This window comes from Syngnathus leptorhynchus, chromosome 5, assembly GCF_054491065.1.
Source record: "Syngnathus leptorhynchus isolate UIUO chromosome 5, UIUO_Slep, whole genome shotgun sequence".
Taxonomy (NCBI): Eukaryota; Metazoa; Chordata; class Actinopteri; order Syngnathiformes; family Syngnathidae; genus Syngnathus; species Syngnathus leptorhynchus.
The window spans coordinates 3,921,471-3,935,848 of record NC_141199.1 but is presented as its reverse complement, the minus strand read 5'-3'; the positions used below and the strand labels follow the sequence as shown (position 1 = coordinate 3,935,848).

Genomic DNA, 14,378 nt, shown 5'->3' with positions numbered 1-14,378 from the left:
GCCTCCTTTCTGTTTGCAGCCTTCGGAGGTAAATGTCAAAATTAGCTTCTTACACAGGCTAATAAATTGGAAAATAAAATAACATAACTATGAATAAATCAACCATTCAGGCCTTGGAGTAGCAAGAAAGTGCATAGAAAATTCCAGAAAAGACTTAAACTGGCGGTGATTGAGACCTTTGTGTTACTGTGGACATAACATCCTCCATCTTCAGCGCTTTACCACACAGGGATTCTTGATGTAAGATGCAGTGAACAACAGATAATTCACCTGCACAGTTCTCTTCGCGCATCTTTTCACAGATCCTGCCCACCAGTCCATTCCTTTTACCACTCATGGTTGGCGCACCATCAGTGGTTAATCCCACAAGTTTATTCCACGGAAGGTTTATTTCAGTTACACATTTTCAAACCTCCTCAAAGATTTCTTTCCCTGTGGTTGTGCCATGCATTGGTTTAAATCCCAAAAGCTCCTCCGTAACACACAGATTTGTGTCCACGCCGCGGACGAAGACAGTCAGCTGCGCAATATCAGACACGTCAGTGCTCTCATTCACAGCAAGGGAAAAAGAAACAAAATATTTTCCCTTCTCCATCAACTAGACATGCAGATTGGTGGCAAGCTCGCATGTGCGGTCAGCTATTGTGTTTCTGCTCAGGCTTACGTTTGCAAAGGCTTGGTTTTTCTCGGGGCACACTTGTTCACAAACCTTCATCATGCACTTTTTTACAAACTCTCCATTAAAGGGTCGGGCTGATTTGGTGATTTCTTGTGCCACGATATAACTTGACTTTACAGCAGCCTCACTTTGTGTTGTGGCTTTTGTGAACATTTTCTGTTGTGAAATCAAACCTCTTTTCATCTCCTTAACTTTCTGGCTCCTTTGAGCCGTGTCCAGGTCCTTATATTTGTCCTGGTGTTTGGTTTCATAGTGTCGTCTAATATTGTGCTCCTTAGTTACTGACACATTGGCTCCACAAACAAGACAAACAGGTCTGTCTTGTATACATATAAACAGATATTCTGTCTCCCACCTGTCCAGAAAAGTTCTATTTTCTGCCTTTCTTTTCGCCATTTGTTGGTAGGGTGACACAGTGACAGCTGTCGTTTGAGGTCGCAGTGTGGGGGAGAGGCACCGAGATGCAGGGTGTGCACATAGACTGTATATAAGAAATGAACGTAACATCCGTGACGTCACCCATTAGTTTGTGGACAGCTGCTCGGAACCCAATAGTATCTAATCTAGGCAGCGCCATCTTGAAAATTTCAGGTGCATTCTGGGAAAAAATGAACACGGATTCTACTAATATGGGCATGAGGCGGAGTCATGAACGCCATGACTCGGGCGCCAAAGCAACAGCAGACCATTATAGGATTTGTAGTACAAGCGATGAATGCAGTGTTACAGCGCTGCCGCCGTATAATACCGGCGGGCCAGCTCTAATGTTAATTTGAAATTGCCTCACGGGCCAAATATAATTACACTACGGGCCACATTTGGCCCGCGGGCCAGAGTTTGACACCTATGATCTAACCCTAACCCCACACATTTTCTATGGGGTTCAGGTCAGGGGAATTGGCAGGTCAATCGAGGACAGTAATGCCATGGTCAGTACACCATTCACTGGTGGTTTTGGCACTGTGGGCAGGTGCCAGATTATGCTGGCAAATGAAATCATCATCTCCATAGAGCTTTTCAGCAGACTGAAGCATGTAGTGCTCTAAAATCTCTTGGTACACAGCTGCATTTACTCTGGACTTGATGAAACACAGTGGACCAACACCAGCAGCTGACATGGCTCCCCAAACCATTGCTGACTGTGGGAACTTCACACTGGATTTCAAGTAACTTGGATTTTGCTCCTCTCCAGCCTTTCTCCAGACTCTGGCGCCTTGACTTCCAATTGAAATACAAAACTTGCTTTCGTCTGAAAAGAAGACTTTGGACCAGTCTGCAACTGTCCAGTGCTTCTTTTCCACAGCCCAAGTCAGACGCTTCAGAAGTGGCTTGACCATGGGAATATGGCTATTATAGCCCATTTCCCAGACACGTCTTTGAACAGTGGCTTTTGATACCTGGACTCCAACTTCAGTCCACTGTCTTTGAAGCTCCCCCAAATTATGAAAGAGACTCTTCTTCACAATGCTGTTAAGGCAGCGGTCATCTCTCTTTGTTGTGCAGCGTTTCCTGCCATATTTCCCCCTTACAACAGACTTTTTGTGGATGTGCTTTGAAACTGCACTCTGTGAACGGCTTGCTCTTTGAGAATTTTCTTTTTGTGTCGTACGCTCCTGATGGAGGGTGTCAGTGATAGTCCTCTGGACAGCAGTCAGATCAGCAGTCTTCCCCATACTTGTGATTAGTTTACTGAACCAAACTGAGTGTTTTTCAAGGCTCAAGAAACCTTTGCAGGTGTTTCGAGTTAATTAGACCATTCAAGTGATTAGTTGAATGCCCTACTAGTATACATGTTCATGATATTCTAATATTTTGAGATAGGATATTCGAGTTTTCTTAAGCTGTATGCCATAATCAGCAATACTAAAATAATAAAAGGCTTGCAATATTTCAGTTGATTTGTATAATGAATCCAGAATGTATGACATTTTTGTTTTTTTAATTGTATTACGGAAAATAAAGAATTTTATCACAATATTCAAATTTTCTGAGACACTAAAGCAATCTTTCCCCAACTTTGACTCAAATGTATTCTTTTATTTACTGTATTTTCCGGACTATAAGTCATAGTTTTTTTCATAGTTTGGCTGGGGGTGCGACTTAACACATTATTACTTGATCATTATTAACACATTACTTACTTACTACTCGTATAGTTTTATCACATTGCATGTTATTTTCACTTTGAACCGCAAGAGGGTGCACTAGGCCTGTGGAATAATTGGAACCGCAACTGACGATGAGTTGCGCCGCATGTACTTCTGGAGTCAGCAGCGGCGGCGATTTTGATGGATTTAAAGATTTGGAGCGACACGGATGTTTCAATAAAATTGTTATTTATGTCATAGTTAGGGCGGCTCGGTGGCGCACTGGTTAGCACGTCCGCCTCACAGTTAGGAGGTTGCTGGTTCGATTTCACCTCCGACCCTCCTTGTGTGGAGTTTGCATGTTCTCCCCGAGATCGCGTGGGTTTCCTCCGGGCACTCCGGTTTCCTCCTACATGCCAAAAACATGCTTGGTAGGCCGATTGAGCACTCCAAATTGCCCCTAGGTGTGAGTGCGAGTGCGGATGGTTGTTCGTCTCTGTGTGCCCTGTGATTGGCTGGCAACCGGTTCAGGGTGTCCCCCGCCTATTGCCCGATGACCACCGGGATAGGCTCCAGCACACCCGCAACCCCCGTGGGGACAAAGCGGTACAGAAAATGGATGGATGGATGTTATAGTTATTTGATATATAGTTTGTATATAGTTTTATAGGCCTGTGGAATAATTGGAACCACAACTGACGATGAGTCTGACGTCAGCGCTGCATGTACTTACAGAATGAGCAACGGCGTTGTTTGTGACACAAAAGACGAAGATTTCGATGGATTTAATGATTTGGAGAGACGCAGATGTTTTGATAAAATTATTTATGTTAGTTATTTGATATATAGTTTATATATAGTGATATAAGCCTGTGGAATGATTTGAACCGCAACTGACAATGAGTCTGACGTCAGCGCCGCATGCACTTCTGGAGTCAGCAGCGGCGTTGTTCATAAGTGACATAAAGAACGAAGATTTCGATGGAGTTAATGATTTGGAGTGACACGGATGGTTTGATAAACTTGTTATTTATGTTATAGTTATTTGAATAACGGTTACTATGTTACGTCAGACACGTTCTCAGTTCCTCGTATGTGTTTATGTAACGTTAGCATACCATATCGTTTAGCCTGTTTTTGCCTATTCATGTCTGTTCTTGGTGTTGGATTTTGTTAAATAAAGTTCCCCAAGAATGCGACTTGGACTCCGGTTCGACTTATATGTTTTTTCTTCTTCTTTATTATGCATTTTATGGCTGGTGCGACTTGTACTCCGGAGCGACTTATAGTCTGGAAAATATGGTAGTTACATTTTTTTTTCTTCATTTGATTATTTTCTGATGCAAAAGTCAGAAAAAAACATTTCAACATTTTTATTTTTTTATTACGTGATAAGGCATTGGTTTTGACATTTTAAATAAAATATTTATTCAATCCATTTTGTCCATTTTGTAAAGCTGTGGAAATGTTGAAAAAGTGAAGTGCAATGAATGCTGTGCTATGAACTATATTTGAGGTTTAAATAAGCGTCCACTTAACAGGCAATTGGCCAAAAGCCTCTCTTTTATGAACCTGAGGTGAAAAAAAATATGTTGAGAGCATTTTTGTTTAAGGGCGCATGTGAAGGGAACATCCGTACACCGCAAACCTCCTCTGTCAACCACAAGAACAATGATGTGGATAACAGACATCAATACCAAAGGTAAACCACACAAACATGCCAAAGCCATCTTCATCATTGTACATTTGTCATTGTTTTGCAAGGTGAAGTACCCTTAAAATCAATGCTTTACCAACAGAACAATTTTTAAATGGCACTATGACAGTCAACATTTCTTTAGGTTGAATATTTACAGAAACGTGGGGCTATAAAGAGGTTTTATAATGTGAAAATTCTAAATTTGAGCTATTAAAATCTGATTAGGAGAAGATTTGTATGGATGTCCTTACACACCTTAAACTAATAAACTAATCCAGTACAAATGGCGAATGAGAATTTATAGGACACCAGTGGAAGCAAACAAATAGAATCAAGATCTTTCGCATGCTTGTTTCAAATGAACCGGGTGAAACAAGGAGCATTATTTCATGGTATGTGGCATAATGGAGAAGTAAGAAGGTTTTAGGATGAAATAAACATGATCATGGGAAGGGTTCGTCCCAAAATAAATCCTCCGAAGCCAAGGTTTTTTCTGTTGAAATTATTTTCAGAAAAACACTGTAATAGGATTAAGCACTGTATTGATTTAATGATAGCACGTTGTGTTGGGGGCGGCTCGGTGGCGCAGTGGGTAGCACGTCCGCCGCACAGTTAGGAGGGTGCAGGTTCAATTCCACCTCCGGCCCTCCCTGTGTGGAGTTTTGCATGTTCTCCCCGTGTCCGCGTGGGTTTTCTCCGGTCACTCCGGTTTCCTCCCACATCCCAAAAACATGCTTGATTGGCCGATTGAGCACTCCAAATTGTCCCTAGGTGTGAGTGTGAGTCCGAATGGTTGTTCGTCTCGGTGTGCCCTGCGATTGGTTGGCAACCAGTTCAGGGTGTCCCCCACCTACTGCCCGATGAGGGCTGGGATAGGCTCCAGCACGCCCGCGACCCCCGTGGGGACTAAGCGGTTCAGAAAATGAATGAATGAATGAACGTTGTGTTGGTATGGAAGTCTTGTCACAGGACAACTGTCAAAATCTAGATAAATCAGATTCTGTCAGCACTTCCCCTGTAACATATAATTTACATTGTAAAGGACAGCGAATTTATGATGTTTCAATATTTATTCATTTTGTTCAGAATATGGACATAAGAAAACCTTTTAAGCTGCACTCTGTGATTTTATGTTATTGAAATGACTGAATTCAAGCCATCTGTTGTAAGAGGAGCCTGTTCTGTTTTTTGTTTGTTTTCTGGATAAGTTTGCATTTTTGAAAATATAAAATTGCAAACTGTAAATTATTTGTTAAAAAATATATAAAGACTCTAGCGGGGTGGGGTAAAGGTAATCTAATGTAATCAAAGTATCTGTCCCAAATGAACAGTGCGGTAGAAATAATGATTCTATCCCCCACAGTCTACTTCATAAGGTATGTGAACAGCTGGCTGAGTGGTACTTTCAGAATGGCTGCTCTGTTCTGGCTGCATGCTGCCACTTAGCAGTCGATGATGTCAAGGTACGTACTGTATGTATGAGTGTATGTCACCATCCATGTGTTGAACATTGCATGTACATTCAAGAAAAGACAGAAGAAAATGAATGACTATCAGTGCTGGAGTAGAAAAATAATGTTTTGTCGGGAGCATATAAATTGTTAGATTTCTGATATTGAGAGTGGTTCCTTGTTGAGCATAATCCTAATAGTCTAATGAGCAAAAGTGTAGCTATAATTAGACAACCCTCTGTAAAAATAGTCTGCTTATAGTTTGTTATTGATATTGAGTTATTGATGTGAATGTAATACCTGCATATACTGTATGTATCATTTATTGCAGATGTTGAGGTATTTTCTCAGTTTAATTTACTTATGAGTTACCAATAACTACTCAAGTGTTCAAAAATCAAAAATTTGCTTTTGTCATATGTTCTATATCTCTGTGTTTTTTAGTTAGCCATGTCTAGTTTGATCAGAGGTAATGAGCTGGAGTTGGCTGCATGTGTAGGTATAGTTCTTGGAGAGACGGCCGCTCAGAGTACGGCCTACTGTCTTGAACTCCTGGCCAGGAAGTACATGACCCCACTGACATGGTGAGTCCCCCTTACTCTGTCATCGTGAAAGGGAGACAAGATTTAGAAATGTCTATACCTTTCTGCTGAGTAGATGAAGCGGTCTCCGTGAATCGATTGTAAAATTATCCATTGTGATATTTATTTACCGATTTAAATCAATCTAAACATATTAACGTGAATTGAAATTTGAATGCATGGCATGATAGATCATCTTTGAATTAGTAATTTATTTCGTTTTGAAAAAGACTAGACTTTATATCTAGTCCTTCAACATGATCACTGCACGTTAAAATTCAGTGATACTATTGTATCACTGAATTAAATAGAATGACTTGGTGAGTAGAAAAAAGACAGTAAATTAAACCAAATAAAAAAGATTTGCATAACTTAATAAAAGAACAAAATGATGTAATGATTTTATTACACCATCAACATAATTTCAGAAGTATTAATGATAATTGTTAGGGATGTTCCGACTCTAACTTATTTTTGCAAGAACCACAACGGGAGACAGTATGCCCTTTTTAAACACTTGGAAGTGGAGAGTCATTCGTCGCTGTGCATACAGCGATCATCGAATGAGGTCTGACTCGGGCCTCTTGCAAGAGCCTTTTTATTGAGAGAAACAGGGTGGGGTGTGAGTGGGCAAGATGGGGGTGAAACCCCTGGCCTCTGATCACATCATAGCAGGGGTTGTTTTACGATGTTGAGTAGACAGAACAACTTTGATTGCGTCTTCTACAGTTGGTCAATCTGTGCAAAGGATCTTAGCACTTTGTTCTACTACTTTGTTAAGACAGGACAAGCTTAGGTTAATTATTACAGATTACATTCCAACATAATAATATGATGAACCTAATCTATTCAACCCTAACAATAATGATGGTAAACTTGTAGCTCAGTGGCAATCTTGTGGCCACGGGAAAGAAGCTGTGCCTGAATCTTGATTAACTGAATGTCCTGCCAGAGGTCAGCATGAAAATCAGGCTGAAAAAAGTGCAAACTGGTGGAATAGGTTTTGGTCAGCAGAAGTTCTGTCAAATGTCTTTGATAGAGGGGAACAGGGCTCTGATGATTTTCTCACTGTCCTCGCCGCTCTCTGTAGAGTTGCAATCTATGGCCTTGCAGGCCCCAAATCAAGTCAAGTCAAGTCAAGTCAAGTTTATTTGTATAGCCCTAAATCACAAGCAGTCTCAAAGGGCTTCACATAGACAATCAATTGACAATAATTCTCAAAGCATCCCCTGATCTTAGGCTCCCAAAAGGGCAAGGAAAAACTCAAAAAACCCCTACAAGGGGAAAAATGAGAAACCTTGAGAAGGGACCACAGATGGAAGGATCCCCCTTTCAGGATCACCAGGCTGCAATGGATGCAAAGAGGGCACATACAATACATCATATGGAAACCAAAAAGTGGATGCCCAGGCCAAAGCCAAGAGCTGTCGGAGGTGCCTTCGATTGTCCTGGCAGTGTCCTCCAGGAGGGTATTCCACTGCAGTTCCCTCATGGTGAATTGGTCCACGAGAATCTAGATAGCCATCGTCAGCATGGGTGTCACCTAACCACCTCCCCAGCCGGGGAGGGGTGGGGGAGTGGGGTCGGGGAGAGGTTAAAGGCCACATCATAGAAATACGTCTTTAAACGTGTCTTAAATGTTTCTACTGAGGTAGCAGTTCTAATATCCATCGGCAGGGCATTCCAGAGCTCTGGAGCCCGAATGGAAAATGCTCTAGCCCCTGCAGACATTTTCTTGGCCCTCTGTGTCACTAAAAAACTAGCGTTTTGCGAACGAAGGTTACGAGACGGAACATAAGGAACAACTAAGTCGACGAGATATGAAGGCAGACAGAGATGCAACTAGTCAACAGGCTCTCGATGGTGCCACTGTAGAAGGGGACCAGGATATAATTGGGTAGGAGATTCTCTTCAGCTGAAATAGGAAGTCCAGCTGTTGTGTGTTTTTTTGCAGATGGGGGGATTTGCAAACCTTCGGTGATACGCCGTGGCACCTGAAATGGCAGATATTTCCTAAATTCAACATTAGTGGTGTGCATCTCTCCAAAAAGACGATCGGATATGATTCTTCAGTTATTCGTGGCTTACCTAAAAGTCGGTCATTGTTATTTTTAACTCGCTTCATTCATCGCTAAATTACCGTAATTTTTGGACTATAAGTCACACCAGCCATAAAATGCACAATAACACGAAAAAAAAAACCCATATATGTCGCACCGGAGTATAAGTCGCACTTTTGGGGCAAATTTATTTGTCAAAATCCAACACCAAAAGCAGACATGAACCAACAACAGGCTTAAGGATACAGTATGCTAATGTGACATATACACAAACAAGGAGCTGAGAACGGGCCTGACGTAACATTCAGAGTTATTCAAGTATTACATAAATAACACGTTTATCAAACCATCTGTGTGACTCCAATTCATTAAATCCATCGATCGTGCTTTATCAAAGTCAAAAAGTCAAAGTCAGCTTTATTTTTCAATTTCTTCACGTTAAGACACACAAAGAGATCGAAATTACGTTTCCTACCGTCCCACGGTGACTAGACACTACACATACAAGCAAATAGCACAAAGAGTAAAAACGAATAGACAAGAGCGATGAATAAGTAATAAGCAAATAACCCAAATAAATAAACAATAAATAAATATATAGATAAATAAGAGGAGCAAAATGGAGCCAGTGTGCATACAGCAGACAGCCAGAATACAGCACAAAAGAACAGGTCGTTATGCAGCCGAGGGTGGAGGGGGGAGAGAATTCAGGATCCTGACAGCTTGGAGTATGAAGCTGTTGGCAAGTCTGGTGGTGCGGGAGTGCAGGCATCTGTACCTCTTCCCAGAGGGCAGAAGATCAAACAAAGAGTGAGCGGGGTGACTCACATCACACACAATCGCGGTCGCCTTGCGGGTGAGACGGGAGGTGTAAATGTCCTTCAGGGAGGGGAGCGGAGCCCCAATGATCTTACTAGCAGTACATATTGTTTATGTAAACAATGTCGCGTATGCGCCGCTGACATCGGACTCGTTGTAAGTTGCATTTCTAATTATTCCACAGACCCATATAACGATATATAAAGTATATTTCAAATAACTATCAGATTAAAACAATATTATCAAACCATCTGTGTCACTCCAAATCATTAAATCCATCGATCAAAGTCCTCGTTCTTTATGTCAACGCCGCGCGTGCGCCGCAGAGATCTAGTATATAACTATATTGTAGCGTTAACAAAGTACCAGGAAAGACGTGGGTTTGGTAAACGGCTCTTTATTTAACAAAACAAGAGTTCAACGATTTCTGTATCACCGATGCCAGAGTTTGGTCCGCATTTCCGGCAGTAAGTCGGATTCGTTCCCAGTGAGGGTTGGTCTCCGCCAAGGCTGCCCTTTGTCACCGATTCTGTTCATAATTTTTATGGACAGAGTTTCTAGGCGCAGCCGAGGCGTTGAGGGGGTCCGGTTTGGGGACCTCAGCATCGCGTCACTGCTTTTTGCAGATGACGTGGTGCTGTTGGCTTCTTCAGTCCGTGATCTCCAGCTCTCACTGGAGCGGTTCGCAGCCGAGTGTGAAGCGGTCGGGATGAGGGTCAGCACCTACAAATCCGAGTCCATGGTCCTCGGTCGGAAAAGGGTGGGATGCCCTCTCCGGATCGGGGATGAGATCCTGCCCCAAGTGGAGGAGTTCAAGTATCTTGGGGTCTTGTTCACGAGTGAGGGCAGGATGGAGCGTGAGATCGACAGGCGGATCGGTACAGCGTCGGGAGTAATGCGGACTCTGTACCGGTCCGTCGTGGTGAAGAGAGAGATGAGCTAAATGACAAAGCTCTCGATTTACCGGTCGATCTACGCTCCTACCCTCACCTATGGTCACGAGCTATGGGTCGTGACCGAAAGAACGAGGTCCAGGATACAAGCGGCTGAAATGAGTTTCCTCCGCAGGATGTCCGGGCTCTCCCTTAGAGATAGGTTGAGAAGCTCGGTCATCCGGGAGAGACTCGGAGTAGAGCCGCTGCTCCTCCACGTTGAGAGGAGCCAGATGAGGTGGCTCGGGCATCTCATCAGGATGCCTCCTGGACGCCTTCCCGGGGAGGTGTTCCGGGCATGTCCCACCGGTAGGAGACCCCGGGGACGACCCAGGACGCGCTGGAGAGACTACATCTCTCGGCTGGCCTGGGAACGCCTTGGGATCCCCCGGGATGAGCTGGAGGAAGTGGCTGGGGAGAGGGAGGTCTGGAAGTTCCTCCTAAAGCTGCTGCCCCCGCGACCCGACCCCGGATAAGCGGAAGAAGATGGTGAAGAAGGTGGAGTTCAACAAGCCAACAACTACTGAACTTCCAGCCACGGAGGTGGAAGAGAGCTCCATAGAATAGGAGTGGGCGTGCGTAAAAGCCAGGTCCGAGCCCCATCCACCGTCCCCAGACAGCCACCCGGCCCCCGACTTCCATCCACGGAGGTGGAAGAGAGCTCCATAGAATAGGAGCGTGTGTGTGTAAAAGCCATGTCCGAGCCCCATCCACCGTCCCCGGACAGCCACCCGGCCGAGCCCCGGCCCCCGACTTCCATCCACGGAGGTGAAACAGAGCTCCCATCGAGAAGGACCGGGCATGCGTAAAAGCCAGAATAGTTTTTCAAACCTTTTTGTCACTAAAAATCATTAAATCCTTCAAACTCTTCGTCCTCCGTGTCACTTACAAACAAAGCCGCTAATGATGCCGGTAGTACGTGGGGCCCTTCGTCATCCCGTGATCGAATCCTTTGGCCTTTATGTAAACAACCGCTGCGCGGCACGGGTTACGTCACTTGCAGTTCAAATGACAGTAATCATTTTACATCGTGGTTCGTTTTTTGCGGTTTCACTACATCGGGGATTGTGAGAGAAAATATATAAATATATAAATATATAAAACATATAAGTCGCTCGTGAGTATAAGTCGCCCCCACCCAAACTATGACAAAAAAACGCGACTTATAGTCAGAAAATTACGGTACAAACCGGATTCAGTTAAATTTGGAAAATTGTGTAAAATGTAAATACAAACAAAATACAATGATTTGAAAATCCTTTTCAACCTATATTCAATTGAATACACTACAAAGACAACATATTTAATGCTCAAACTCATAAACTTTATTTTATTTTTCAAATAATAATAATAAATAAATAATCGTTACATCACCTTTCCTTTTAATAACACTCAATAAACGTTTTGGAAGAGAAGAGACTATTTCTCTTAGGTTCTAATGTGGAATTCTTTCCCATTCTTGCTTGATGACCTGCTTCAGTTGTTCAACAGTCCAGGGTCTTCCCTGTCGTATTTTACGCTTCATAATGCGCCACACATTTTCAACTGGAAACGGGTCTTGTTATGCATTTCCTACTATGCGTTTGCTATATGCATTTGTTATATGCTTTTCCTACTACGTATGTGCAGACGTGTTGTATGTCGGGAGTCAAGGAAATGGTTCAGTCGTTGTAATGGAATCACGTTGTTGAGGTGTACAAGTAAAATCAAGTGAGATGCACAGTTGTCGTTGTTGTCGTTGTTCAACTTCACATGGTAGCAGAGTATGGCCGTTGGTAATTACAAAGTTCCGCCAGCGTTTGATGAGAAGAAGTCTTACGAACGTTGGAAAAATTAAGTCTTAATATGGAGACTGTGGTCAGCGACTAAGGAGCAACTCGCTGACTGTTTGACCAAGAAAGAGGTGTCTGCACTCGTTTTGCTGAGGACCATCAATGAAGGTGTATGGCAGCTTAAAACCTAAAAGGACTTGACACAAAATACTTTTTGTTCATACTGTTCTACTCTTGTTATTAAAGCTGATATATGTTAAGGTAAAAAAAAATGTAAGAAAATATTTTGTTTACACTGCTTTTCTTTGTGGGATGTTCCAAATAGGTGTTTGATGAGCTTTTCTCAGTATTTTTTTTTTGGCACCTTTCTCAACTTCTACTGGACGTGTTGCAGTCATGAAATTCCAAGTTACCGTAATGTTCGGACTATAAGTCGCATTTTTTTTTTTATAGTTTGGGTGGGGGGGCGACTTATACTCAGGAGCGACTTATATGTGATGGACTGTATGCGAGCACACATCACGCCAGACATGCAAATCACGAGTCCAACGGCGCGCGTACGCGGCATTGTTTACACGATCGATGATCGATGTATTTTATGATTTGGAGTGACAGATAGTTTGGTAATATTGTTGCTATATGATAGTTATTTGAAATATACTTTATATATCGTTATATGGGTCTGTGGAATAATTAGACATGCAAATCACGAGTCCGATGGCGCGCGTACGCGGCATTTTTTACACGATCAATGATCGATGGATTTTATGATTTGGAGTGAGATGGTTTGGTAATATTGTTGATAGTTATTTGAAATATACTTTATATATCGTTATATGGGTCTGTGGAATAGGGGCGGCTCGGTGGGGCAGTGGGTAGCACGTCCGCCTCACAGTTAGGAGGGTGCGGGTTCGATTCCATGTTGATGTGGAGTTTGCATGTTCTCCCCGTGTCCGCATGGGTTTTCTCCGGGCACTCCGGTTTCCTCCCACGTCCCAAAAACATGCTTGATAGGCCGATTGAGCACTCCAAATTGTCCCTAGGGGGTGAGTGCGAGTGCGAATGGTTGTTCGTCTCTGTGTGGCCTGCGATTGGTTGGCAACCAGTTCAGGGTGTCCCCCGCCTACTGCCCGATGACGACTGGGATAGGCTCCAGCACGCCCGCGACCCCCGTGGGGACTAAGCGGTTCAGAAAATGGATGGATGGATGGGTCTGTGGAATAATTAGACATGCAAATCACGAGTCCGACGGCGCGCGTACGCGGCATTGTTTACACGATCGATGATCGATGTATTTTATGATTTGGAGTGACACAGATGGTTTGACATCGTGTTATTTATGTAATAATCATTTGAATAACTCTGAATGTTACGTTAGCCTCGTTCTCAGCCTCTCGTTTGTGTATGTCACGTTAGCATACCGTATCGTTTAGCCTGTTGTTGCTGGTTCGTGTCTGTTTTTGGTGTTGGATTTTGACAAATACATTTGCCCCAAAAGTGCGACTTATACTCCGGAGCGACTTATATATGTTTTTTTTCACGTTATTGTGCATTTTATGGGTGGTGCGACTTATACTCCGGAGCGTTAATAGTCAGAAAATTACAGTAATTGTTATTTGGCAAAAAACAAGTTTATCAGTTTGAACATAAAATATGTTGTCTTTGTAGTGTATTCAATTGAATATGGGTTGAGAAGGATTTTCAAATCGTTGCATTTTGTTTTTATTTACATTTCACACAATTTCCCAACTTCAACCGAATCTGCTTTGTATATGCTGAATAGGCCCTAGCTCTATCTAAGTAAATAACTTGTCTACAAGTGATGAAAACCCAATGGCAAATTCACATTGTGGCAGTGTGAAAACACTTGGTTCTCCGCGTAAGTTAAGAAGTGGAAATGATGTGACGAAAGTAGCGCCAAAATGCTGCCGAAAATAAGGCGATGTTGCATTGCCGATTTCCGTAACATGCCGTCGCGGCGGGCGAGCGAATGTTCGCGAGTCGCCAAGGCTAACGTTGTTTTACGATGTTGTGTAAGCAGAACACCTCTGATTGCTTCCTCTGCAGTTGGTCAATCAGTTCAAAGGATCTTAGCACTTCTTTGTAAGACAGGACAAGCTATGTTAATTACTACAGGTTACATTCCAACATAAGCATAAGATCAAACTAATCTATCAACCATAACAACACACAATCACGTTCCACAGAAAAATATAAGTTCTTACTATTACCTCCTGCTTCTTGTCCCCAAACTGCCCCCCATCTGCTCTGAGTTTGTGGCAGTTTTATCTGGGTTTG

General features: G+C 42.9%; 1 protein-coding gene across 5 annotated transcripts in view; it reads left to right on the top strand.

Moving 5' to 3' along the window:
- wdr17 (WD repeat domain 17) overlaps positions 1-14,378 on the top strand; it is a 96,296-nt gene that overhangs the window by 55,899 nt on the left and 26,019 nt on the right. For all 5 annotated transcript variants that reach the window (XM_085911114.1, XM_085911116.1, XM_085911111.1 and 2 more), the window contains 3 exons: positions 4,380-4,468; positions 5,829-5,928; positions 6,361-6,500. In XM_085911114.1, the coding sequence (XP_085767240.1) occupies positions 4,380-4,468; positions 5,829-5,928; positions 6,361-6,500 (329 nt within the window). The remainder of the gene's footprint in view (positions 1-4,379; positions 4,469-5,828; positions 5,929-6,360; positions 6,501-14,378) is intronic.